This window comes from Aquila chrysaetos, chromosome 5, assembly GCF_900496995.4.
Source record: "Aquila chrysaetos chrysaetos chromosome 5, bAquChr1.4, whole genome shotgun sequence".
Taxonomy (NCBI): domain Eukaryota; kingdom Metazoa; phylum Chordata; class Aves; order Accipitriformes; family Accipitridae; genus Aquila; species Aquila chrysaetos.
Genome location: NC_044008.1, coordinates 6,495,877 through 6,522,372, shown reverse-complemented (window position 1 = coordinate 6,522,372; position 26,496 = coordinate 6,495,877). Strand labels below are relative to the sequence as shown.

Below are 26,496 nucleotides of genomic sequence, written 5' to 3'. Positions count from 1 at the left end.
CAGTGCAGACATACTCGATGTATTTAATGTCAACACTGCTAGCAATGATGGAGATTGGAAATATTGCTCTGCTTGTTGGCCATGGAATAAATTTGCCAAACAGAATCAGTGTAGCTCTAGAGTTTAAATTAATGCAAGCAACGCTGTTATCAGTAGTCTTTAGCCTGCCACTCTTAGCTTCTAACAGAAACATTTAGGAATAGGAAGCATTACATCTGGCTACAGCTGCATATTACATGGTCCATTGAGACTTAGATGCTGATGGCTGAACTGAATAACAAACAGCTGGGTATAAATGCAAAGATCAGGGAATCCTAAGAAAATGCTTGTATAGTATCTTTGAAGCCTCAAACACAATGATACTGTATTAGCGCTATTAGCATCACAGAATAAAATATCCTGAGGATCAGCATTCAACTCCTCAGCGTGGAGAAGCAGCGACTTTAAGGCAGATAGTGGCAGACTCTTCTGACTACTGTAATATTTATATTCAAACAGTGTATTTTATTAAAAAGTTGGTTGTGAAACTAACATCAATCCTGTCTGCGGTGCCAGGTAAAAGTCAGCCTGCCTCAGGAGTTATGGGATGTACTTCCTCTCCATCTTTGGGAACATCTTGATAATCTAAAATTAACAAACCTGGTATTTTCAGTGCCATTGGAAATTTAAGACACAAAGATCTGAAATGAGACAAGCTTGATTCAATACAGGAACAAGCCAATTTACTGAAAACTATGTTTCACTCCCCCATAGGTCTAAAGGTTGCCAAGAAGGAAAACCAAATACCAGAGTACTGGTATGGTCACAACGACAGGTCTTCTCAACTGTCCTTCAGGTGTTAACAGAAACACAAACTGCTGTGCAATCCTGGCAATTCAGCAGCTTCCATTGAATAAGGAATTTACTTTTAAGAAAAAGAACAAATGAGTGTTATTCTATTAAATTTACTATACAGATTGCACGTTGCCAGGAATGACACTAGACATGACTATCTGGCCTAAAAAGCAACAGTACAGAAAGCATCAAGAGACCACTCTAAGGCAACTGAAGAACAAAGACAAAAAAATCTCAGTGTGGCAGAAGGGAAGACCTAAAATCATCACTAATTGGCATAAGGGAAGAAAAAAATAGCTTGTAGTTCCTTTTATAAAAAGACTGTTCAGTAAGTGAATGTGAGTAGACTGGACCTGTAAAACCTAGAAACCCATTTTCCTGCCTGGTTTGAACTCTCCATACCTATCTAACTGGACATCCTACAGTTCAAAGGACACTTTGTTAACTCTTGTCCATCTATACCAGAATTAGGAGGGAGGGGGATGCCTGGGGAAGGGGATAAGTATGCAAGCTGAATGAATATAGGCATATAATAAGAAAAATGAAGAGCAGATCTCCTTGTAACCTACTCAATAGAGCATGTCTCTCCCTGTACTGAAGGTCTTCAAACCTATTGAACGTTCCCGTCTCAGGAAGACAGGCACTTACATTTCTGAAGTAGCTTAAAGGCCAAAGAGATCTCCCCAAAGACATCCTGAAGGCCTGAGGAGACATAGTTCTGATTCAGCAGACAAGACTGAACAGGCTGGAGACTGCTTTTTGGATTCCAATGGAGAAACAAATATTCAGGAGGATGGTAGAAACGACTTGTGGAGCAAATGTAATGCTGGGTTGTGTTGCAAGTAGAGAAAGAAAATACATTTCTAGCCTGCCAGAGTTAACAGATGAGGAAGAAAGAAAAAATGATCCGTGGCTATATAGCCTTGTTATAGTTCTTGAGCCTCAGGAGCTGGCAGAAAGGTGGAAGGTGACACGGCATAGAAGAACACCACGCATGAGAAACAGGGAGAAACACAGAACCTTGCATCTCAACAGAAATTCATCATAAAAATAAAATCAAAGGTGGGTTATTTTCACTAGTTGGCATACCACTGCCGCCTTACCTGCCTGGGTCTTGATACTATTACATAAGAAGAAACTCCCATCACAACGTTAAGACCAAAGTGGGTTTAACTTCAGCAAAGAAAGTTGCTTCAATTTCTCTACTGGAAACACAGCCTCTGCCAATGTTGAAGATAGCTCTGAGAATTCAGGAGCATTAAAGAGGCTAATGTACTTGAGCTTTGTTCTAATTACTTTTCTTAATAAGTTTTGCTGGACCACTAAGAATAGATGCTGTCCTGGGAACTCCAGCACTCAATCACCATGGTGTTCCTGTGCATAACTTGCAGCAATCAGGCAGCAGAACTTGGAGGCAGAATTGCCAACTTGGGCAGCAACTGCATAAAGCACATGGATCTAATTGCCCTTATTGTCACCTGGCTGCAATATGAAGTTGCCTAGAGCCCCTTCCACAGAAAGCTAAATGGTCATAAACAGATATGTAATAAGACTCATTATTTCATCCAAATTATTTTTAAAATTGCTTTTGAAAATAACTGTGAACATATGAAGAGCTATGAAGAGCATCCAAATTATCACTTTCTTTAGAATAAGAAAAAACAACCAGACTGAAAGGAAAGCAGCGGACACACACTAATTTTAGTCCAGACTATTTGTGCTTCTAGCAATAAATTCACTGACCTACATGCATGCACTTATTAATTGCTCATGGATTTACAGGCATTCAGGACCATCCCTTATTTATTTATTAACATTGTGATCGTTCAACACCTCTACCCACACTCCTCAATGCATTAAGTCACAGAATCAGTAACTGCATGTGCCTTTCTCATCACATGCATTTATCTCCCAGGGATCATCCTTACAGAGTCAAATTCCACTTTCAGAGAGGATTCAAATGCTCCACTTATTGGGGGAAAAAAAAACACTCAAAACTAAAGCTCATGAGAGGAAAAAGAATGCACGGATGTTATGAACAGGAGATTGATATACTACGATTCTATGAATTTTTACTCTAAAAAGCATACTACAAAAGTTCAGGATTAGCTGTCTCCACCTGGAAGTTTTTGTCTAAGTTTCCAGTGCTTGTTTTACACAATTAGGAAGTCAAGGATACCTATCTCCTTTCTACTTCTGGTTCTTCAGCTACTCGAATGGAAGTTGGTAACATTTTGATGTAGGGAAGAGGTGAAAAAGACAGCTGTTCCACAGCATGCTGTGGTAGGAAGTTTCAACATCCATGTTACGACCTGTCTAATAAATCTTCGTTGTTACCACCAATCGTGAATAAAATCTCAAATCCATGAAAATAATATTATAAATAAGCAAAGTAATTACTCTGACTTTATTTATACTCATCTCAATTACAAATTTTAATTCAACTAGTTTCAATGGCAAACTATTGGAAATAACAGCACTAGCTTGATCATCAAAAGGCCATAATTTTGAGTGAAAAGTACTCTAACACAAGCTAACGGTGCTGGTTTCCTGCATCTGAAAGCTACGATACTGGGCCTTATAGTTTGATTTTTATAAGCCTTATAATGAGGGTGGAGAGGATATACATTCCATTCTTCAGCTGCATTTTTGTTCCACAAAGACTGCAATTTACAGTCTCTTGAAAATGTAATTATAGATAATGTTTGCATCAGTGGCAAGAACACAATGAGCACATGGGGCATGAAAACTCCACTCAAATCACATCCTCTTAGGTTACGAAGCTTGTCTTCTGCCAAGAGTGGAGGCATTTCAACAAGCTAATGTTTAGTATGAAAAGTATTGTGGTTTATACTAACCCATACATACATTCTGCTTTTACTCTGCCCATTATTCTACTCTTTGCATAGGGAACCTATATAAACCATAACAAAGATTAATTGGAGTTACTTTGAAGATCTGATGTATATAAAAAATTTAAAATACAATAACTAAAAATATAGAGGTATATCAGTACACCTTGTTCAAATGACCATGCCTTTTGCCCTTGCAAATGTAAATCAAGATCAACCCAAAAAGATAGCAAGTGAAAAGGTATCAACATTGCAAGAGGTAAAGTCACTTTGAGACAAACTAACCAGGTTCAGGTTAGAAGTGACTGAAGACTTCTTCAAAGCTAACATGATCAGGAATTTCAGGAAGATAAATCAAGCATTTGATTTGGTCAGAAGATCCACCCAGAATAAGTTATTTTAGGGTAAAATGAAATGTATGTATCTGATATTAAAAAAGAAATATGTATCAGAGGAGTTCTGCTTCATATAAGTTAATCATTTCCTAAGTAAAAGTGATTTGTGCTTCTATATTCAGTGTAACTACTCGTCCGCCTCAGTAGTAAACCAGAATCAGCCTGAGGCATAAGTGATCTTCATGCTGCTTTCAACATATCCATCCCTTAAAGTGCATTGGGCTCCCTGACTAAGAAAATTAACCTGCTTTCTAAAGAAAACAGAGTTTTAAACACAGAAAGAAGAAGTTGCGTATTTGCACATTAGAACAAAGAACCTACACAGTATCCCAAAACCTCCCAGGCGACTAGGTGTGAAGGGCAGGCAGACCCAGAGCTTGATGCCACGAAGTATTTCCCAACCAGCACAAGGGGTGAGAACGGAGGGTGGTCAGCAAGCAGAGAACCTTGTCTCACTAAAGCCCACAATTTAACTGCAAGTCTTTTGATGCCATAATAGATCAAGACAACTATTTTTAAAAGGAAAAAAGAAGAAAGAAAGAAAAAAAAAAAAAAAAAAGGATAAATGAATGCCTTAAAACCATGAAGACAAATCAGGATAACCCCAAAATGTATTATTATCAACCATAACTTTCTCTCCATTTCATAAAGCGTTGTGATTCTTAGCACTAGGAGCCAGCCCTTGCACTAATTGGGAGTCCTAGCATGCAGCTACCAAAATACTTGTATTCCAGCAACCCCGGGGAGAAGCACACAGTTGTGTTTCATAAGCAAAGAGGAGAATCAGACTTAAGCTCTTGTCACACTGAATATGTCCAATCAACATAAATTCTTTGTCTTTATTTGTTCGTGGTGCGTTTGGATCACAGATAGAGTGCTTTGAAATCAAAGGGACTCTGCCCATTGGCTCAACAAGCCTTGGATTCAGTCCTTAATTTATTCATAAAAACCAGTCTTTCTGGAATCTGAATCTCTGAGCCGATTCTACACCGCTCATATTAGTTGAGTTTTACCACCAGTTTCACTGTATGTAAAGTCAGGAGCTTAAACAAAGGGCCATAATCTACTGAAGCCTGTATATGTCTTCCTGCTGCATCATCTAACCTGCAGCTGCATATACTTACTGTATAGGGGAATACCATTCCTCTTAATGATAAAACTTTCACCTAAACACCTCAACATTGAAGCAACTGCTCACACACCAAGTCCATCAAAGGTATAATTTGGGAGAATTGCTTAAAATTTGATTAAATTTAAGTGCTACTGAGTTTAACCAGGTCTTCTTTCAATGCTCAATATTCCTGGCTGAAACTCCCAACTTATCACGTGGAATTAACAGATGCCCTTGAGAAAGGCACATTACGTAGATCCACAGCGATTTGCATTGGGTAAGTAGGGCAACTTGTGGTTGTGGAAAAAAAACCAAAAACAACCATGACAGTATCGTATTTGGTTCACAACTGTTGTATGAGACCGAAAAACAGAGCTGAGAGAACCTAATAAAACATCCACTACAAAAATGCAAGAAAACTACTATATTTTGTCAAGAAACATTTTTATTAGACAACAGATCCCCAGAAGACCTAGAAAATCATAGGCAGGGCTGATAATTCCAATATGCTGGGTCAGTGAGCACAGACCAAAAAGGATGGTAATACTTCCAGGGACTTCCAAGACATGAGCCACTAGCTGGACAGTAAGAATATAAAATCATTAAGCAGTTCAGATATAAATTCTAGGTGGTTCGCCAAGTTCAATAGGTTTCTCTTACCTATCTTATCAAAGGAGGAGGAAAATCAAGTACATGTTTTGCAGATATTTATAGGAACTTCTTCCACCAGTGAAGCTGGGTAGGAATCCCAGAGGTGTTTGTTTGAATATTGAATGGATGGTGATAAGAGATAGCAAAGCAGGGTAGTTCTTACCTTGCGATGTAGGAAAGGGGGGAAGGCTTCTTGCAGGCATGCAACGTGGAGCAGAACATGCTGAAGGCTCCCAGCATTTTAAACAGATATTAGCAGGGCAAATTGCATATGTCAAGGACAGAGAAAAATATGACATGAAGTGGTAGGAGACTGGAAAAAGAGTTTTAGCTATGTTGATGGATTTTTAAAGTGCTAGATGCTAAGCTGCTTCACCGATAGAAGACGGGAAGTTTTTCCAGCTAGATCTATACGAGTTTTCATTATTTACAGCATATTATAGGATTGGATAAAAGGGCTTTGTTTGCTGGTTCTTGGCAATGTGATTATTTGCTGTTAAATATTTACAGAGGGTTTTTTTGCCCAAAGAGTTTTGGGGAAAGAGAGGGAAGTTGATTTATTTCCTTATAAGTTTCCATGAAGCCTTCCAGGTTCACATTCAGAAATTATCAGCAGCAATTTTGCATTTTCTGGGATTTGAGGCTTTGCTGAGCTTAAAAACAACATCTTTGTTCCTGTTAACACAAATGATGCTCTGCTTTTAAAATATAACATTAATTTTAAGTGATTACTTTCTCTGCTAAGTAATCCTAAATTTGCATCTTCTATGAAAGTCTGCCTAAGTCCATACCTTTCTCCCCCTCATTTTCTTCTGCACATCTCCCTTCCACAGTATTCATCTTACCCAGGCACCTGGCATCTCTCAGCTCCAAGTTCACTCCGTATCTGTGGCTTCAAACCAAACAGGAAAATCAGAGACCCGACTGGCTGAAGTCAGCAGCAGTTCTCTCCATTTCCTTTCCCACCTGAGTAGAAATGGAGAGCCTAGGGAAGCTCAGAGACCTTCAAATCCTCTGAAGGCCAGCCAAGTAAAGAAGTCTAAGTATCCCCTGATGGGGAGGTGAGGACAGAGGGAGCAAAGAGGTACAGAAACAGCCAAAAAGTCTCTAGCTTCTGCAGAGCTTCCAGGTAGCAATACTGGCATCTTAGCAAGCCGAAAATTGTTCCTTTCTGAATCCCAGCATGTACCTCTTGCTGCGAGTAGCCTGCTGTTCCTCAACAAAGACACACAGGCAACAATGATGCTGCTGCCGGACCTTTTCCCAAATCCGATATACTGTACATGCAGGGGGAAGAAGAAGTGACCTAAAGGAGCCTGGAATAATACTTTGAAAACACAGGGATCAGCCAGTGCTGTCGAAGACTGCTTGGGCCAAACTAAGCCTTGTAAGCAATATTTCTGGCTGGAAAACAGATCTCGCTCCTCTGCGAATTACTGCATGTTTGTTCCAAAGGAACGGTTTGCATAGGACATTGAAGAGTTGCTTCTGTCTCACTTTACAAGGACAGCTAGGAACCCTACGTCAACATCTACAGGGCCATGTTCTAATGGCTATTGCAGAAAAAAAACTCAAAAATACACAGAATCTGCCCCTAAGCCATTATGCTCTACAATACATAATAAAGCATACAAAGCTTCATTCCATTCCAGTGAAATACCCCAGGAACAGCACAGACAGGAGCATGGTAAGAAGAAGATATTAAAACTCTGAGATTTTCCTATTCTACACAGCCTTGTCTTGAAGATAAATAAACATGGTCTAGGAAGTGAGATAGTAGGCTACACTTAAGCAATAATGAAATCAGGCAAACACAATTGTTTTAAAAATCTGTCATATAGTGTTGGACTTTCTTCGACTATATCTGAGCAGTGTTAGAAAGCTGCTGCATTTACTCTTTTCTCCACAGACAGCAAACCCACTTAAAAGGAAAAGTTGTACTCTGTCTTCTGCGGCCAAAAAAGAGAGATGTATGTGGGTGAAAGCTGAGAGCCCTCAGGCATTGAGATGAATCCTCCTCTCTGGCAGAGGGGAAAAGGTTCACCAAGAGCAAAAGAAACCCCCTGCCCCGACCCGAGATGTGTGAACATCTCTCAAAAGAATACCCACCCAATTAAAATCGACTTGTCTTCCACTCCGTCATCAAGATAGCAACTCACTCTGCTAGCAAGGTAGAACAGTATCTGAAAAGTTAGCTGCCTCACATTTCTATGTTGAAGTTCACTCTGAAGCGAGTGATGGGAAAAAGACTGCAAAACCCATTTATACGATTGCAATACATGGTTCAGAGCTGGACAGCCTGGCATGGGACGCGAAGCCCAGCATTATGCATTCCTCGTTCAAGCCAAGCTCCTGTAAACCCATTGGAAGTTTGGCTTGAACACAGACAGCAGGCTATAGTTGGTAATAAAATATCAGATAATAGTGCTTTATGTGTCCAGAGATGTTCTCTTTTTCTAAGAATTGCTTCACTTGTCATCTGTTTTTCCGCGTCCTGCAAAATTAAATGCTAATTTTATTTCTTCCTCTTCCCCCTGGTGCCCTCCCACTCAATACTGATCTCCAGAAGGAGCTGGCAGAGAAACCTGCAGGAGAAAGCCAGCGCTCACCTTGCAATCCTAAAATTTCAGTGCTTCAAGTAAGAAGTTGCATTACATGGGTCAGTTTAGGACAAGGGGAATGACTTTTGCGATTTTTTCCCTGTAGAGATCATCCTAACCTGTGGCTATCCCTTAATTAGGCATTTATGGTTCTGCAGTAAAATCTCTCAAGCAGCCCCCAATCAGGGTATTTTCAAGAATCAATTTTAAAGACTAAATTCATACCTAAAGTAATACTTACTGTATTTCCTGAACACTTCTCTCTCTCTCTCTTTTTTTTTTTTTTTTTTTTTTGGACAGCAGGGGGTAAAAGTAGTTTGGATAGGGGAGTTGAAGTATGAAAAAAAGGTGTCTAAGCAATAAGATATTGGAAAAAGCAATTAAACTAAATTTAAAAAAATTGAAAGTTCATTCACTGGCTAATGAAATTATCAACTTTTCTATATGTTTATACAGAAACATTGCAGATAAAACAATAGATTATTTTTTTTCCCCAAAAGACATGACAACGGGATGAAGTTACTAAAATGCACGGTGAAATCAAGCAAAACCGCAGCCTTTCTTGTGATTTCTAAATCTAAACTTGTGATTTCTATAGTATTTTGTAGGAAAACAGGTACAGAACAGGGTTTTCTTTAAGTGATAGCCACTGGGCATGAAGTGTGTTTGACAACATTTCAGACTCCTAATGCTTGTTCTACAATCCATCTGTAGTAAAATATTTAAAAAAAAAAAAAAAAAGTGTTTTTTGATAAAGGGCATAGCCAGACATCTCTCTCACTAGCGATGAATTGAAGGCGAAGGCTGACAGATCCACGCAATTGAATGAGTCAGGGAAAAAAAAAAAATTAAAGAGAAGAAGGGAATAGATCACTTGATTTTGTAGATCTTCAAATACAGTTATCCTCTGCCAGAAGTTAATAACTTTCAATTACCTGTGTCTGTTTCAGGCAAATGAAGTGCACTTATATCACACCGGGCCAGGCACCGTCAGTGCCACCAGACTAAGTGCCACTGAGGTCTGGAGTCAGTGACACAACAAGTGGTGGGTCAAGCAAGCTGTGGATTTTTCTTTTTTTTTTTTTTTTTTTGCATCTCTGAGCAATTTAGTGGTGCAAAACTGTTGAGAAGCAAGAAATGGGAAGAGCGTGTGTATATTAAACAAGAAGACAGCATCATGCCTTTGGATTAAGAGGATGAAGGATCTTCATTATTTTTCAGGGTTATGAAACACAGGATAGCTCTTGTCAGCTGTGACTTGCAATCAGACTGGAACTGCTTCAAAGGATATAGGATGTAGGAACAGAGTACAAGAAAAAGCACAGTATAATCTGGGACAGAAAGGGTCGTAGTTGGTTCAAAAGGAGCTACCTGTCCTCCCATCGTGGAGACATCCAGCTACACACACCGGCTAAAGGGGGGGGGGGATGTACCTAGACATCTCTCTTACCCATACAGCAACTCTACTGTTGTTTAGGGGCCAGTACCTTTGAGTGGAAAGAAACTGAAAAAGTTGTAAATTAGTGTTGCAATGAATTACCACCACTGCTAGGAGACAGTCAGTGTTAGGCCTTTCTGTCAGGACTATATTTTCTTTATGATGCTAATCTGCATGGCAAGAGGAAAAAAAAAAATTTAAAAGAAAAAATCAGTAGATCACTAATTCCATTTTTGTGAAAGATCAATGGCTGCACCTCTGAAATAACCATGGTCGTAAACTTTAAAACCCAAGAGTAAGATCCACAGAACAATTTAAGAAATTAACAGGGATGTGAAAATCATAAAACAAAATACTCGGGTTGCTGCTGTTGTTTTCTTGGCAAACCTGAGGTGGCTCAACTTACGGAGGCTGATGGGGAAAGAAAGGACGTGAATTCCCTGCATACTCCTTTGCAGAGGATGAGTGCATCCCTGGTGGCAGCGGGGAGTGGGGTGAGCTGGGCACAGCTGGACACCATTGCCTCCTTCCAGAGTAACCTGGGCACAGCTGGACACATTTATCTTCTTCCAGAGTAACCTGGGCACAGCTGGATGTGATCATGTCCCTTCCAGCCTAACTGAAGGCAGCAGGGCTGGTGCATTTACAGGCACCGTGTCAGTCTCTCTCCCGGTCCTAAGCCGTAACTCCTTCCCTCAGATGTGACAATATGCTGCCCCTGATAGTAAGCAATGGGTAAACGCACAAAATAACGCTCAGGAGGCCGATGCGGAGTCTTTCCCGCTGCTCTTGTGCCAATGTTTCTTTTGGAGCACTGCTTTTGAACTTGGCTTTAAGTATTGCCACCATTTGATAGGCAACGGCAGCCAGGAAAGGGAGAAGCTGTCCCAGGGCAGAGACCAGACTCAAGATACTTGGTCTTCTTCATAGCTCTTCTCTTCAATATAAACTATTTTCTACATTTGTGTAAACCCAAAGGAAAAAAAAAATAAATCACCAAACGGGCACTATTGGTACAGTAGGCAACTCCTTTGTGAATTGGCTCATTTAGGCATTCAGTAATTAAGATTTAACACAAAACAGAAGCTGCTTTCAGATGTCATTTTGATGGCCAGATGATCTCCTCTTTATTAATATTATAATTTTAAACTATTGTCAGCTGATTTTTCAAGGATCAAGCTGTGAGCAAAGAGAATACACTGCTGAAGTGTGTCCTATTTACGTAACACAGTCTCAGTGAAAATGAGAGATTGATTATAAATCTGTGATACAGAGGATGGATAAACTGCACAACTAAATCTCAAGGTGCTTTATCTGGACGATAGGAGAGAATTTATAGCTTCAGCATCTGCCATTCACCTTTTCTATTTAACACCATATGGAAGAACACAACAGCGTTTAAGGCAACATATTTCTGAAAACCTTTACGAGAAAGCCAGCAGCTTACTGCAAATGAAAAATGAAATCCTGGAGGGAACACAAGCGCTTCTCTTCCTTTCCATAGGCATGCAGAACGCGGGGGAAAGCAATTAAAGTATGATGATTCTAAAGGGGAATAATTATTTCACAATTACTTGAGAACATTACATTTATTGCTCTAATTAGTTTTTATTTTCCAAATAGGCATTCTTGTTCCTGCATTTTTCTTGCACCTATGAAGGTTTTTCCTGTTTTGCCACTTCTTCGCTAAGGAAAGCTCAGCCTCGCTCTCTACATGTATTCTCTATTTTGTGACTTTAGCCCCTGGTTAACCTTGCCCTGCCACCAGTTTGTTTTAATCAAAGGAAACCATGTCAGGAGATGCAATATACTTCGCAATTATACGAACACACAAGAAATAATCCGCTATAGGAAACACAGTTTGTAGAAATTAAGAAGAAAAAAAAATTCACCTCTCCACTTTAGAAGGAAAGAGGTTTTCATATGCATAAACTATAAAACAATGATTTTTCTCTAGAGGGTTGTCTTGCCACAGTGTATTCCTTGCATTCCAGGAGCTTTTAAAAACTAGAAGATTTTGTACACCTTTCCCCTATATCAGTTGGGTCAAATATTTTTATATTAATATATGAATTAATTATGAAATTTGAATAGTCTAAATGCTCATAAGATATCAAACATCCTAAAATGGCAATGAAATATTTAGAGTTATCGAAGTTTTTAAAGCAATCATAACTGATGATTAATTTGGATGATGAATACATGTGGGGGAGGCTTAAAAACTTGTGAGATCATATCATAGGAAGCAGAAGATATATATAAATATGAATGTGCTGAGAGTTATTGTAGGTTAAATACTGAATGGGGTTCTAGACAGCTACTAGAAAAGATGATGGGGAGAAGGACACCATGAAATCATAATTACTTAAAGCACATCCAAAGGTTTATTTTCCTTTCTGAAGCTCTTTGTCAACAGTCAAGAATTTTCTTCTTTTGCTTTGCTTTCCTTCAGTAGTGGCCCAAGGAATCTGTCATGCAAGTAACTTAGGTAACAAGTCATAATACTTAAAATAAAGCTAGTACTGAATCAAAGTTAGAATAAAATGCCAGTATAAGGATGAGGCTATGGGCTTAAAAAATAGCTGATGCCCAGCTATCCATTTTCAGGTAGCAATTCATGGTATGATATTCTACTTATTAAAAAACCCCATATAGTTGAAAAATTATTTTTGACAGTAGGTTGAGTTTTCCCTGCGGTGAAGTTTAAAAAAAAAAAGTTAATTTTATTATCTCCAGTTTATGCTGGAAAAAGTCCTATTTTGCAGGTTTAGTGCAGAAAGGGAAGTTTGGGGTTTTTAAAGTGCAAGAATGCCCTGTGACTGATGACATCCCTTGTTTATTAAGCAATAAATACAAACAAACAAAAAGTATTGAAAATTGATCTTCACTGCCTTTTTAATCAGCATATTGCACGTATATCTGATTTTGACTCATCTTGGATTAAGAGAGGCAGGAATTCAAAGGCTAAGTACTTTTAAGCATAATTGCCATGCAACCCATGCAGTTGCATGTGCACTGCTTTAAGCATCGCGTATTTTATTGGCATTATACCCAGCTATCAAAAATAAAAGTCAAACTTGAGTTTGTCTCAGTAGTAACAAACACTACGACTCATTTACATTAAAGGTAATCCCAGGCAGTGGAATGTGTAATATGGAATGGAAATATCTTTGGTGGTATTGCAGAAATCAACGTGGGGGGTTAAAACGATGAGTATTTAATCCTCAAAGCAACCACTTTACAACCATCCAGTTGGCATGTACATGTAAGTCAGTGAAATTACGAAGCAAATTACATTGAACTCACATTTTATAACCGCGCTTAGTAACCATTAACCCTCTCCTACCCTGTCCAAATATACACACATACACATTTCCACCTATATCTTTTCTTCAAAACTGCTTCTTCCACACAGTTAACACACACAGGCTATGCATAACATCAGTCAATCAATTTCTGATCTTTTAACTAGAGCACTAACGAAGCGGTCTCTTTGCAAGCATTTACGATGGCTAGAGCATCCAACTTGCCACCTGCCCTCAAGAGCAAAAGTTCATGCATCTTTATGTTTCATATCCTAGAGTATCTATTTTCCAATGCCATTTCATTGGTTAATTTTTATTAGCAAAATTGTCGTTCAGTTACTAACCAGGTACACTGATGTCATGCGTACAGTTTAGTTACACTAAGTAGTCATGCTCAAAGTATCTGATCTTCTATTTTACTTATATTTAGCTAGATAATAACAGCAGCAAAATTTGGAAGGAAGCAACAATTAACAGTCTCACAGGGGTAAGAGTGTTTTAACTTTGACAATTATCAAGCTGGCAGTTAACTTTCAGAATAGGTATGCACTGAAAGTTATTCCTTGAAAATTCTCCTTCTTTGTTGCTTATTGAAAGAATGGATGATTCTGAAAATAATTCCCTTTACAGAGAATTTTTAAATGTGTAAAGAACGGAAAGTGTAAGTGATACTGTATGGTGCCAATTTACTAAAGCACCTGATACGCCACCAGCATAAAAAAAAAAAAACAAACAAAAAAACCCCAACTTAGTTCTGCAAATTTTCACAGTGAAAGAGTTTTACATATATCTTGCTAATTGCCTCACTATAAAATAGGAAACTCCTTTCTGCTAAAGACCGAACTAAGCTACACTCAACGGCTAGACCAGATGGCGAGGTTAAAAGTTTTGTGCAGCATCGTAACTTGGAGCATGCTCTGCGATGCGCTGTGCCACCCCGCTGAACGCTGCTGGCGTCTCGCTGCACGGCTGGGGTGGGCCAGCTAAAGGGGAAGGCACATACGCGCCCGTGACCCCTTATGCGTAATCAAACTGCGTTCTCGTCAGCACTGATTAGTCCAGAGAGTTGGGGACTTGCAAATAAAGGTATGTCAGCACTTGGCTAGAAGGACAAAATAAAGATGTTTTTAAAAGTGAATTACAGAGTTTTAGAAAGGCAGTGTAGCAAAGCTTCCACAGACAGCATTTAGTTTCAAGATTTTTTTTTTTTTTCAGGAATAGAAGCTCCCTTAGTTAATAGCAATTTAGCCTTGATATTAATTTGTATGCATGACATGTTATCCCTTGAAATCATACATCTTCACAATTACTTAGATCAGCAGCAAAGGAAAGCTTGGTTAATACAAGGAAGCACATCACAACACGACCACTGATGATGCAGGAGGTAAAGTTTTTTTTCTTCAAGAGATTACAAAGTCACCCCCCACCCCATTCCCCCCCCCCAAAAAAAATATGAGGAACGAGCATCGAATCCTACAAGGATGTGTGTATTTAACAACTCCAGTATTAAACTTCTGTATTTAGAGATCCACTTAGAAGCTGACATCTCTCTAGAGTAATTTTTGTTTCTTTGGACACAAATTAAGATCTGCGTCTGATGAACACTGACTGTGTTTCAACCTGTGTTAAAATATATTACAGATGCTTCCCAGAGAAGAGGAGTATAAAGATAGCAATGCAGAAGGAAGAGTTTGACATGGTACTCCTCCCTTGAGGGGCAAGTCGGAGATAAAGTTATATAAGCCTAAGTGACAACAGGGCATCATCAGCCGCAGTTAATAGTGCCTTTGAGCTTGGAGATGTTTGTTAGCAGTATCTTTTCTGACTGCCTGGAAGGACAGCAGGTAGAAAGTCTAATCAAAGCTGAGACAATGAAAACAAGGGAAAGCTCGGCCGTGGCAAGTCCCTCCAGTGGGCTGCAAAGCCAGCAATAGGAATGTTCAGCTGCAACTTTGTACCCTAACAGCTAAACCTACAAAATTTTTATGCAAAAGGGGAGAAGTACAGCACATTTTCCGAAACTGGCTGGTGCCGCTAAAAACGGGAATCTTACAACGGGAAAAACAAAACACAGCAGAGAACTCGTTTCTATTTAAGATCACGAAACAGAGACAACGGGCAGCATTTACGCAAAAACCACTTTGCTGTCCTTCAAGGACTGTAAAAATAGTATAAGTCATCCACGCCGAGTAGCTTCTCCCCCTGCCTCTCTCCCCTCTCCCACACACTTATTACATCTCAGCTGCCTGAAGGACTGGCCACCACTGAGTATCTCAGCGCAGAACATTGCCGGTGCAAGGGAAAGCGCTCCACCTTAGGAGAAAGTTCGGATGCCAGTAAAGAAGGTAATAAAAGTCTGAATAGTCTTAGATGGGGGCACAGTATGCAACCTGATTTGTGCAAATCACAGGTGACAGTCTCTGCTGCACACACGGGTTTATTTACACTTGTAACTTAAGCGCTGCCTCAACCAGAATAGCTCCAGTACAGAGTCAATGCCAAAGCCTCTCGCTTCATTCTAATGTAACTCAAACCACATTTATCATCATCCTCATGAAAGACGAAAAAGCAACAAAATAAAAGACATTTTGGATACTGTGAAAGCGCAGCCCAGTCCTCAGCCTTCGTATCTCTCGGCAAGTGACTATTTCCTCGTTTCTAGCTTGTATTTTTTCATATAAGGCTTACGTTACCTGAAAATCCCTGTCAATGGGCAATGCCCAAGGGGATGGTAATAGAAACTTTCAGATCGAGATTAATGGAGCAGAGCCGGGCTAGGGGAATACTTCTCTTTCTGAAATTCCAGCATTCAGAACCTTCCGACAAACCTCATCCCCAGTTCAACCGCATGTAAACCAACCATCCTCACCCTAATTAACACTCTCCGTGCCAGGCAGCTGTCGGGGACAGGATAAATAAAATTAAAAATAAAAAAAAAAAAAAGAAGAAAAATCCTTGCTTTCTGCCCGGTCTTACTCCCAGCGGATGCTTAGCATTTCAGTCGAATTTGAAAAGCCGACGACGCTTCTGCAAGGGGATTTTTTTTTTTTTTTTTTTTTTTTCCCCCTTCTGCCGGGGAAGGTCTGAGCTAGCCCCGGTGGGTCCGGGCAGGGGACGAGTGTCCGTGGAGGAATTCCCGCCGGGCACGGCGGGGAGCGCACGCAGTTCTGCGCGACCGCTCTGCCTTTCTCCACGTTGCATCAGCAGCATATCAAAACCCCGCACTTACCCCGCCGCCCCTCGCCCGCCGTTACCGACCTGCCGGAATACTAAAACACCCACCTGCCGCCTTTTCGGCGAGGGGAGGGGGACACGCAACACGGAGACCACCAAGTGACTTGGGAAGGGGGTGGGAAGGGGGAAAAAAAAAAAAAAAATTAAAAAATAAAATAAAATAAAGGGGAGGAGGGGGCTGGGGGGGGGGGGGGGTGGGAGGACCCCCTTCTCCTCCCGCGGAGGGGCTGGACGGTGCGGGAGGGACCCGGCCGAAGCCCCGGGGCTCGGTGCCGGGCGGCGGGGGGGGGACCCGGAGCCGGGGCGGGGGCTGGGGGGGGGGGGGGGGGGGTAGCCGGCGGCAGCCCCGCTGCCACTTACATTCTGTCAGAGACCAGCAAGCGGCCGTCGACCATCATCTCCGGAAGGAAATCCAGCTTGAACGAAGAAGTCATGCTGGGCTCCGGGGGTCGCCGCGGCGGTCTGGAGGGAGGATGCGGCGGGGCTCGGCGGATCCCACAACTGCGCCGGGCGGCGGAGAGGCAGGCACAGGTGCGGAGGCCTCCCCGCGGCAGCCGCCAGCCCCGGCAGTTGTCACATTTCTCTCCCCCTCTCGGTGTTTTTTTTTCCGCCAATCCCCTCCGAAATCGACTGCTGAGGCAACTGGCGGTGGAGCGCCAGGTGCTGAGCGGGAAGGCGGAGCCATCGCCCCGCTGCGGCTCCCCGTTAACCCCTGCGCCCCCGGCGGGGCCCGCCGCCGCCGCCGCCCCGGGGAGAGAGGCCTAGCACCGCCACGGGGGGACGCGGGGCGCGGGTGGTGGTGGAGGTGGGGGGGGACCGGGACACGTCGCCCGGGGCTCCCCGCGGAGTGTGTGTGGGGGAGTAAGGGGCCGGGGGGGGGGGAACACGACGACGACGACGACGACGACGGACACGGCCGCCGCCTCGCCCGCGGGCAGCGCCCCGCCAAACTTTGAGGGCGGGAAGAGCCGCCTCAGCCCCAACGGCCGGCCGGCTGCCTCGGCAGCGCTCCCCCCGCGGCCCCACGCTCGCCGTTCGGGTGCGCACCCCCCCACACACACCATTACAAGGGAGGGAGCCTTGCCCCCTTGCCATTTTTTTGCCGGACACCGGCCAACCCCCCCCCCCCCCCCCCCCCCCCCCGCTTCCATTTCTACGAGCACACGCCAGTGGTTTGCACCTACCACCCGGTAGGGTAGGAAGGCGCGGCCGCCGCTGCCAAACTGGGAGCACTGGGAGCGTTCAGGCAGGTTGCTCAGGACGGGCTCTCTCCCCCTCAGATCCCTGCCCTGTTCGGACCTCGGCACCCATTGAACGCTCCGAGTGATGTTACTGGCTCGGCAGAGACTGGTAGTAACCCTGGCCTCGCTGATCAAAAAAATCGGGATTGAGAACAAGTAACGGCGGTAAATCCTTCCTCGGGGCCGCAACCTGCCAAAAGCCCCTTCCCAGCCCCGCTGCGCTCGGAGTTGGCCACAGCCAGCGCACAGAACCGACACCTCCGAGACGCACGCAAAATTCCACGCACACAAATAGCTGGAGCCACCACCACCACCCCCCCTCCGCTACCGCCCCCTGAAAATCTGTATAAATTTTCCTTTGCATCTCCAAAACCTACTTGCTTCAGTACAAAGCAGCTCCAGGCAAAAGAATATTAACATATTTACGAAGATTACTGGATGATCTGAGCTGTCTAGACAGACAAAACGTTTCTCTGCGTTGTGTGTGCTTCTCCTTCTGAATCTCTCTCCAGGTTTTATAATTTGATTTGTTCTGGATAATCAACACTTGAAAAAAGTAACAAACGCAAACTAAAAACGACGACACTTAAACTTTTCGGAGAGTATCCGAAAATAAAATGAAATTGACCAATAAATAAATATGCTATCGGTCAGGCCAAGTTTTATTTAAATTTTGACCAGCGTCGATTTGGTAATAAAAATATAGACCAGGCGAATTTTCAGAGTCTGCTTTATTGCACTAAGAGACCTTTCCATTTTAAACAGTTAAAAGGAAGAAAAACCCCTCAGGCTGCTAAAATTTTTGCCTACTTTGCAAGTCTAAAGAAAGAAAAGGTTCACTTTGCCCTCAGCGTAATCCCCGTAGGACAGCTGCAATCCTGAACAGATATCTATAGTGTTATTAATCTGCTCTGTTCTATATGTTCACATACTGTCCTCATCACCATGGCACCTAAACATCTACGCAGAAATGCACAAAGCAAAGCTATGGCTCCTCTTCACTAAATTAGATTAATGGCGATTCCTCTACGCCACCCATCCATCGCAGCGTAGGACTATACGGCGGATAAAAAAACATAAGTGCGAAGTGGAAATAAAAGGAGAAACCAGCACAACTTTCTCCAGCTGGATGCAGCCACCTGGGTTTTGATCCGAGGCCTCCATGGTGGTTAATCCAGCCCAGAGCAGAGTTGGATTAACTTTCAATTTCAAGATCTTGCCACTGCAGAAGGGACAGGTTTTAGCTCAGAAGAAATACAGGCAGCTCAGTGAGGATGAAGATATTCTTTTAAGTAAACAGTCTCCACCCCCACTTCACCCTGTGCGGCTGGATCTGTACCTCTTCATCATCATTTTTTTGGGTACATGCTATATCTAAGGGAACTTCAGTCTCACCAGCCTGTTGCTTTTAAGGACCACAGTCCCACCGCTGCTGACTGAAAAGTAAATCCACGCTTCGCACAGGATGCGAATGGGGAGGAGGAGAGGATCACAAATAATTTTGCTTAAAATCTGTGTACGGAATAGCGAGATCTTTATAAATTTGCCCCATTTCACAAGGTGTAAGTGCTTAAAAATGCTTCATTAAAACGTATGTTCTTTTGAAATATTTATTTTCCTTTTAATTACATGTGAATTAGCTGGAAGAAGCTGTAGGGAAGCCCTCTTACTGACTTAAGCCTTCTCAGCAGTTTGTTAAATTCTAGCCTCAAATCCCTTGAGGGAATAGTGGATTCAAAGCAGCTTTTAATCATACTATAAGGAGGGTGAAGTAGTATGTAAGTAGGTCATAGAGAAAGCATTACAAGTGCATAGGTTATTGCTTTAACAACTACAGTGTAACACACTTTTCAAAGCACATTTGCTTTTGCCATTTAAAAGTTAGAGGCAGGAACAGGGTCAAATGCAAAAAGAAACCCTCTCTCTAAAAGATACCAAGATATGACTCAAGGAGTGCTTATAGGGAGAAACTGCATTCCAATAATTTGGTTCTCAAACATAAATTATGAGGTGTCTATGTATGAATTAACTCTCAAACACAAAGGGCAAGTGGCGAAAACCAAAAAAACAAAACCCTGAACGTTTCACACGCTGTTACAGGCTCAGCTCCGTTATTTGTAACATTAATGCCAGTTTCTTGAGGGGCACATGTGCGCAAAGTAGCAACTTTTTTTAAAAATGAAGGGGGAAATGGAAGCTTTGGTCCGTTACTATAGTACAGAAGGAAATGGGGAGGGGGAATGGCAAATGAAGTTGCATTAATTTTCACAGCATAAATCAGACAATAGATCTAAACACTGGCTTAGAGGAGCTGCATTATTGCTGCGCTATCGCTGCCCGCCGATATTAAGCTTTTTCAGCTGGTGGAGCATATGGCAGTTTTGAGGAAGGAACCTGGAATTTGGAATCAGCGATTCTCAGGCTTTAATCCTATTCCAGCTACAAATGTCGCCTCCTATCCATCCTCCCCTCATTTCAGAGGCCCAGACCCCGCTTGCCCCTGCAGTCGCATCGTTTTCTCTCTGTGCCTCGGTCTCTCCATAGGTCTAAGTGGGGCAGATGAAGCAATTCCACCTCACATTTGCAGATTAGTCATCGTTCAAGCGGCTTTTCAAACATAGAGCTATATGCAATTTCTTCAAACAGCTCAACCTTTGAAAACCGAACACCTCTTCAAAGCAAAAAACCAAAACCCGCAAAAAGTTCAGCTGGAGAAAGACAGGGTTTGAGCGGTGGATTGTTGTCGAGCGTATGAGCTCACTCTGACATCACTGCCCATGGCTTTCATTCGGCGAGAGACAAGGAGAGCAGACACCCCCTTCCCTTCCAGATCCCGCAGCCAAATCCAGCGTGGAGCTCACATCACGTCCCCGCGCTGGACCCCCTCCTCACCCTGTCCTTAATTGCCATTCTTTTAATCAACTTGCCCTCCAGTATCGGGCCAAGGAAATGCTACTGTTGGAAGCACTTCAAGGGAAAGTTTCCGAATGACTTCACTCTCTGCCGAGCCTGCAAGGCAGTATGAAGAGAGTTCAAATCCTCTGCTTTATTCCCCTCTAAGCCAATGAACATGCTCGGGATTCAGCTTATCTCTGGCATCAAAGCAAGTTTCTAACAGAGGCAGCAGAAGCAGAGCTCAGCGACGGCGGTGTAAATTTGGAGCGGGCTCAAATGACTTCAGTGGAATCATTCAGGATCTTCCACTAATGCGAGGGGAAAAAGAAATCTGGTCCAGATAGCGTTAGTGAATGCAAATGAGGTGTTCGCTATCTTTCACAAAGAAATAACTTTCCAGGCAAACCATGAGCCTGGAAGCAGCAGCATGGCTAATAGCAGAAAGTACAGCATTTTGGTTTGTGTAGCGGGAAATGAGCCTACTTCCCTATAAGGGAGGAAGCCCATCAGCTTAACTTTTAGTAGCAGGCTTCTGGACGGACAAGAAAGGGGGGGGTGGAAAAAAAAGGAGAAAAAAGCAAAACACACGAGCACAAGTTACACAAAGCTTTTCAGGAGAGATAAAGAACAGTGTAAAAGCCGTAAACAATTAAACCAAAAAGTAGTGCATTTCTTTGAGTGGCAAAAAGTAATGGACCCGATTCTGCACCATTTTACCGTTTGTGAAGACTGTGATTATTTGTAACAAATCTGTCTTTGCCAGTTAGAACTAACATTGGCATAAAGTTTTGCATTACAAAGCCTTAACCTTCCAGTAAGGATTTTTTATTTGCGAAACCAAACACGCAACCATCTTCCCTTAATCTTATTTTGAGAAATAAAACAATTTGCATATAACCGAAACCCTTTTAAAAAGAAAATTCAATTATTGGTTAAAGCTGATCAATGAATTTTAAGTATTCAAATCTTAGCCACTTGTGAGGCTCGCCCCCCCACTTCCGTAGGCTATTGTAGCTAATCAGTAATTTTCAGAAATAAACGTCATTTAAAATTAGCCCTGCGAAAAGGTACCTCAAATTAAGCATTTCTAGAGCTTTCACTTGAAGCACATTGATATTATGTAAACTTGGTTGCTATAGTAAAACTTCCCACTCACTTCTTTTTTTTTTTCTTCCTATTTTATACCACTGAAGAGGTGATTTCATCACACTGTGGGTATAAGGCCTTTGTTCAATTTTGTGGGTAATAACTCAATCTTTCCGAAAACAATTAGGCAAGGTTTTATGGCACAAGGCAGACGTTACACGTGATGGAGGGCTTTTAGGAAAGGCCTTTAATTCAGAGGAACACCCTACTTTGTTAATAGCATGCATATACTTGGGATAATCAACCATGACCCTCAGGTCCAATCCTGCATAGTGCAAGTGCTGAGCAGGAGCTACCCAGTACCATTTGCTCCAGTTGGGCTATCCATGGCACTCAGCACTGTATTTAGCAAATACTAAAAAGTAAAGTAGTAACAAGTAAATATTTGCAAGACCAAGTTTTACCGTCCTGTTATTTATTTACAGCCCTGTTGAAGAGCATCGCTATCGATCTGTAGGTGTTGCCTTTGCGTAGTGCCTTGTGCATATAGACACAAGACCAAGGCTTTTGTCAACCCAGTCCTACCTCAACTTGACAACAGGCATTGACTGTTTTTTCCTCTTTTTTCTTTTTAAATTTTTTTTTTCCTTTTTTTATGAACTACCTTATCTTCTCACCTGCTGACTGATTCCATCAACAACCACGACCCAAGCAGGAGAGAAACTGGGGCACTGTATGCACTGGGTAGAGCTGATTTTCTACTAGACAGCAGGTACATTATTTATGGTCAAAAAAAGCACCTTTCCAAACAACCCTGGAAGAGGGAACTTAATATTGTTGGATTTGGCTATTATATTATCTTCATGTGATAAAGTGTAATTTTGTATTACTTAGAATAGGAGGAATCACACATCTGGTGCTCTTGCCTGTGTTGCTGTGTCCTCATAATGTGCAAAAGCCCCGCTTATGCCTTCGCAGGGCAGGGGAAAAAGCCCACCCTAACAAAAAAAACCTTCCTCCCCGCCATCCAAATCCACAGGAACAACTACTAGGAGACACAAAACCTTCCCTCATTTTATGTATATTTGAGATTTCTGAAGATTTTTGCCCAGCTAGGGAGGCTGGTTACTGGGAGAGGTGCAGGATCAGGGAAGCGGATGGTGAGGATGGGCTGAACACAGCAAAATACGGGATCAGGAGGCGATGCTGGAGGGCAGCTCCAACTCCAAAAACAATGGGCAGAAGCAAGTGTGAAGTTCTAACGTGGCATCAGCAAGGCAAGAGGTTGGGTAAGGGACATCAAATGAGACAGGAAGCCAAAAGTAGACTTATTTTTATAAACAAAATGTAAAGAAATCTGAGGGGTTTATTACAATATCTGAATTAACCTACTGCACTCCACTTCTAACAACAGGATCTTCATAAGGTTAACCTCCATCTTCCCTTCTCATTCACTTCTACCACATATTTTTCTTTCTTTTTTGCTGCAAACGATTGGATCTCACCTTACACTCAGATTGTAACATCTTTAAGGTAGGAAATTTCACAGTTCTTTTTTTTTCATTTGTTCGTGAAGTGCCTAGCATACATCTCAGTCCTCAAAAATAACAAACAATCACCCTGATAATATGTAAAGTAACTATCTTTGTTTGACATCATTATTTCCCACAGACAGAATCCATTAAACCTCAGACATGAAGGACGGAAAGAAAAGGCTCCTGCAGTAACTGTAAGGCATTTAGATGTGCAGAAAACTGCACTGTGCCTGGTTTTGGGTTCCCCCCCCCGGCCCCACAAATGAACAGTGTAAGAATTGCTACATAGGTCAGATCAAAAGGTCCACCTAGTCCATGACCCTGCCTCTCGTAATGGCTTGTAATGGATGCAAAGAGAAAAAGCACGTGTATGGCAAGTGTATTGTGATCCTTCCCACCTTCCAGCAACCAGTGGCTGAGGGACTTCCTAGAGCCAAGGACCGCATCCAAACCAAGGTGTTTAACAGGCTCAAAATCGCCGATTCAATTTTTTCCCCAAATTCTTTCTCCGAAAGGAACACTGCTGAAGTCGTATGTTTATTACTCCCAGAGCTGCCTGTTAAACAGGCTGTTCTTAAGAATTTCAGAGATTTGGGGCTCAGTACAACAAAGAGGAACATTGGCTTTCTTTTCTGAAGCAAAACATTAAACCCCACTTAGTGTTTAACATAAAATGTTTCACTTTGGTACAGTCACAATAATTCATCTGCAACTTTTTAAAAAAACCCAACCCATTGATAAAACAATTCTGCAAGGGAAAAATGCGGAAACCATGAGGTTCCTAGGGCAGGCATCTAGTTTGGCATCCTTTTGTGAGAAAGGCTCTTTAGGAAAAATTTTGGTCACTTTGGATTGCTATATTTGGGGAGGGGGGTTAACTGAGTTGAATATATGTTCATCAGCTGCGCACAGACAAATCTCCATATGATTCATTGGAGCAGCACTGCAGAACACCTGGTGTTGCCGATGCAGTTCTGTTAGTGTTTTGTTATTTTTAAAGGGGGTTATATAACTCTCTCATTAAAATTAAATGTGGGCTGAAATGATGCAGGCAAATTCTCAAGCTTTAGAGTGAGCTTCTTCCTCGCAGTTTAGCTGAAAATAGATCATTTTTAGGCAGAAGAGAAGGAAAATGAAACCAAGAGGTTGTTACAGTTGAAAACCGAGTCTCTAAGAATTTAAGTTTTCTGATAATTCACCATTTCCTTTCTAGAGGGCCTCAATTCTTCAGATGCTGACCTGCAGCTTCCAGGGAGAGCAGGTGCAGGATTTGAATCTTAAATTCACTCCGCAGCACAGCTATCGTATCATCCACAGCTATCTACACTTGCAAGGTTCAATTTCCAGATGATCTACATTCGGGTGCCCTTGCTTTTCTCTTCACTCCTCTATTTGTCTAAAAGGGGTAGTAAATTCCCGTATCGTCTCTCTGATTTTCTATCATTTTTTCCCCCCTCCAACCCTCTTCTCTATCTTCCTCCCAGTGACAGACTGTTGTCTGGCATCCTCAAAGGCTGCTCTTGAAGATGACCTGCTGATTTGCTGCCATGGGAACTCCAGACCGAGGACTGCATTTACCCCTCGCACACCGAAGGGCACAAGCAACAGTTCCCCATACCACCCTTCTCGCCGGTAAAAGTTTGCCCTCCTCTATTTCAGAAGCCTTGCAGGGACATCAGAAGGCTGTGCCTGAAATAACAAGAGTGCTGCAGCCTCTCCAGCATCCAGCAGCAGCCACTGCTGAATTATTCGGAGGAAGGTGAAAAAGTCTAACAGCATATGTGAGCATGCAAATTGCTTTTCAAAACTAGTGGAGAAAAAGCTTAGGCAGCAAAGCATGAGACTTGGGAAAAACCCTCTCTAACATAATGGCAGAAAGCATTATCTTCGTATAAGTGCCATATTTAAAACTTCCTAAGCAATTTTATTGGTAACCCTATTCTTTTGAATCAGAGAGAGTTAACTTAAAATTAGGTTATTCTACCTGAATAAGGGACCCAGGCTAACACATCAGCCACTGAGTATGCTACATGGAGAGACAAGCAAGTAATTCTCTCCATTCCCCACCCTCAAAGACAGTTCTGGGTGTTTTAATTGAAATAGAAGGATCATTTTTACTTGGCTGCATTTTGCAGGGCAGCTTGCGATCCACACTGTGTCAGTCTTGTCAGTGCACTGGCAGGTTTACAGACCTACGATACTTTCCTACAAGCACCGACTCATAATAGCCTAATCCGGTAATGTGGGCTTAATGCATAATATAATTTCACGAACCACCAAGAAACTGAGTGCAAATCTGGGAGTCGATGCTTTCCAGAAATGTCAATTTAGCCATTAGTTCAGAAACCCTGAAAATGGATCTGTCTGATATTAGCCCACAAAACGGTCACTGATCCTTAGACTATCAGAGAAAATAAAGTTGTATGTGAGAACAGCTAAAAACCTTTTTACATCCTGCTCAAGCTGATTACTAGTTACGCTATCTCAGTCTCAAGACTGGAGTGAGAGATGAGAAAATTAGGGTCCAGACCAAGATTTACACAAAATTTGGGAAAATTCTTGCCCCCTTCCAGCCAATAAAGATTGTTAACCTTCAGTGCATCATTAACTTGCCAAGAACAGTATTAAAGCGACTTTAATTGACACATATTACTTCTGCTGCAGAGTGAAATAACACAAAAGCAAAACAAAACAAAAAAAAAAAAGCTTTTTGCCATGGCAAGAGTGTTAGGGGAAAAAAAAAAACCCCGTTTTTATTTCCTCTGTGAGGATGCCAGCAGTCCTGTTTCATAAACTCCAGTGATTCATCACCATCCCAGGCAGCCAATCATTCCGCAGGTCAAGTAGAAATGGGCTGTAGAGCCAGCAACTCCTGCTGCCCCGATAATGCATGTCATTCCAGGCATGGCGACATGCTTTCTCAACAGCTGCCATTTTCAGTTACCTTTTCTATGGCTGACATACAAGTAAATGTGTTGGAAGCAGTAAAACAGTCATAGGAAAGCAGTTGCAAAGATAAATAGCACCTGCACGTGATAATCTCTAATGTCATTAGAGAGGAAAGAAGGATGTGTTTTGAAACAGAATTTCTTTCTTCTGAAAGCATCGCTTGACTTCGGGGGTTTATGTGAGTGTGTGTGTGACTGAGAGGGTTTTTTTTTTTTCTCAAATAAACATCCAGACATTCGTCTTGGTTATAAGCTTAACAGATATAACTAGGGGAAAAAGTGGGGGAAAAAAACCCCAAACACCCAGCATAAAAGAAAAAATCCTCTCGCAGTTCACTTGTGAGAAAGATTTTGTATAGCTAGATTTTGCT

General features: G+C 42.0%; 1 protein-coding gene across 10 annotated transcripts in view; it reads right to left on the bottom strand.

The window, feature by feature from the left end:
• Positions 1-26,496, bottom strand: part of CELF2 (CUGBP Elav-like family member 2) — a 379,996-nt gene that overhangs the window by 233,328 nt on the left and 120,172 nt on the right. For 2 of the 10 annotated variants that reach the window (XM_041123926.1, XM_030016273.2), the window contains exon 1: positions 16,781-17,140. The exons of 6 other annotated variants lie outside the window; for them this stretch is intronic. In XM_041123926.1, the coding sequence (XP_040979860.1) occupies positions 16,781-16,854 (74 nt within the window). In that variant the 5' untranslated portion in view covers positions 16,855-17,140. Of the gene's footprint in view, positions 1-16,780; positions 17,142-26,496 lie in introns of those variants that run through there. 2 more of the 10 variants (XM_030016272.2, XM_030016274.2) reach the window with 2 other exon arrangements.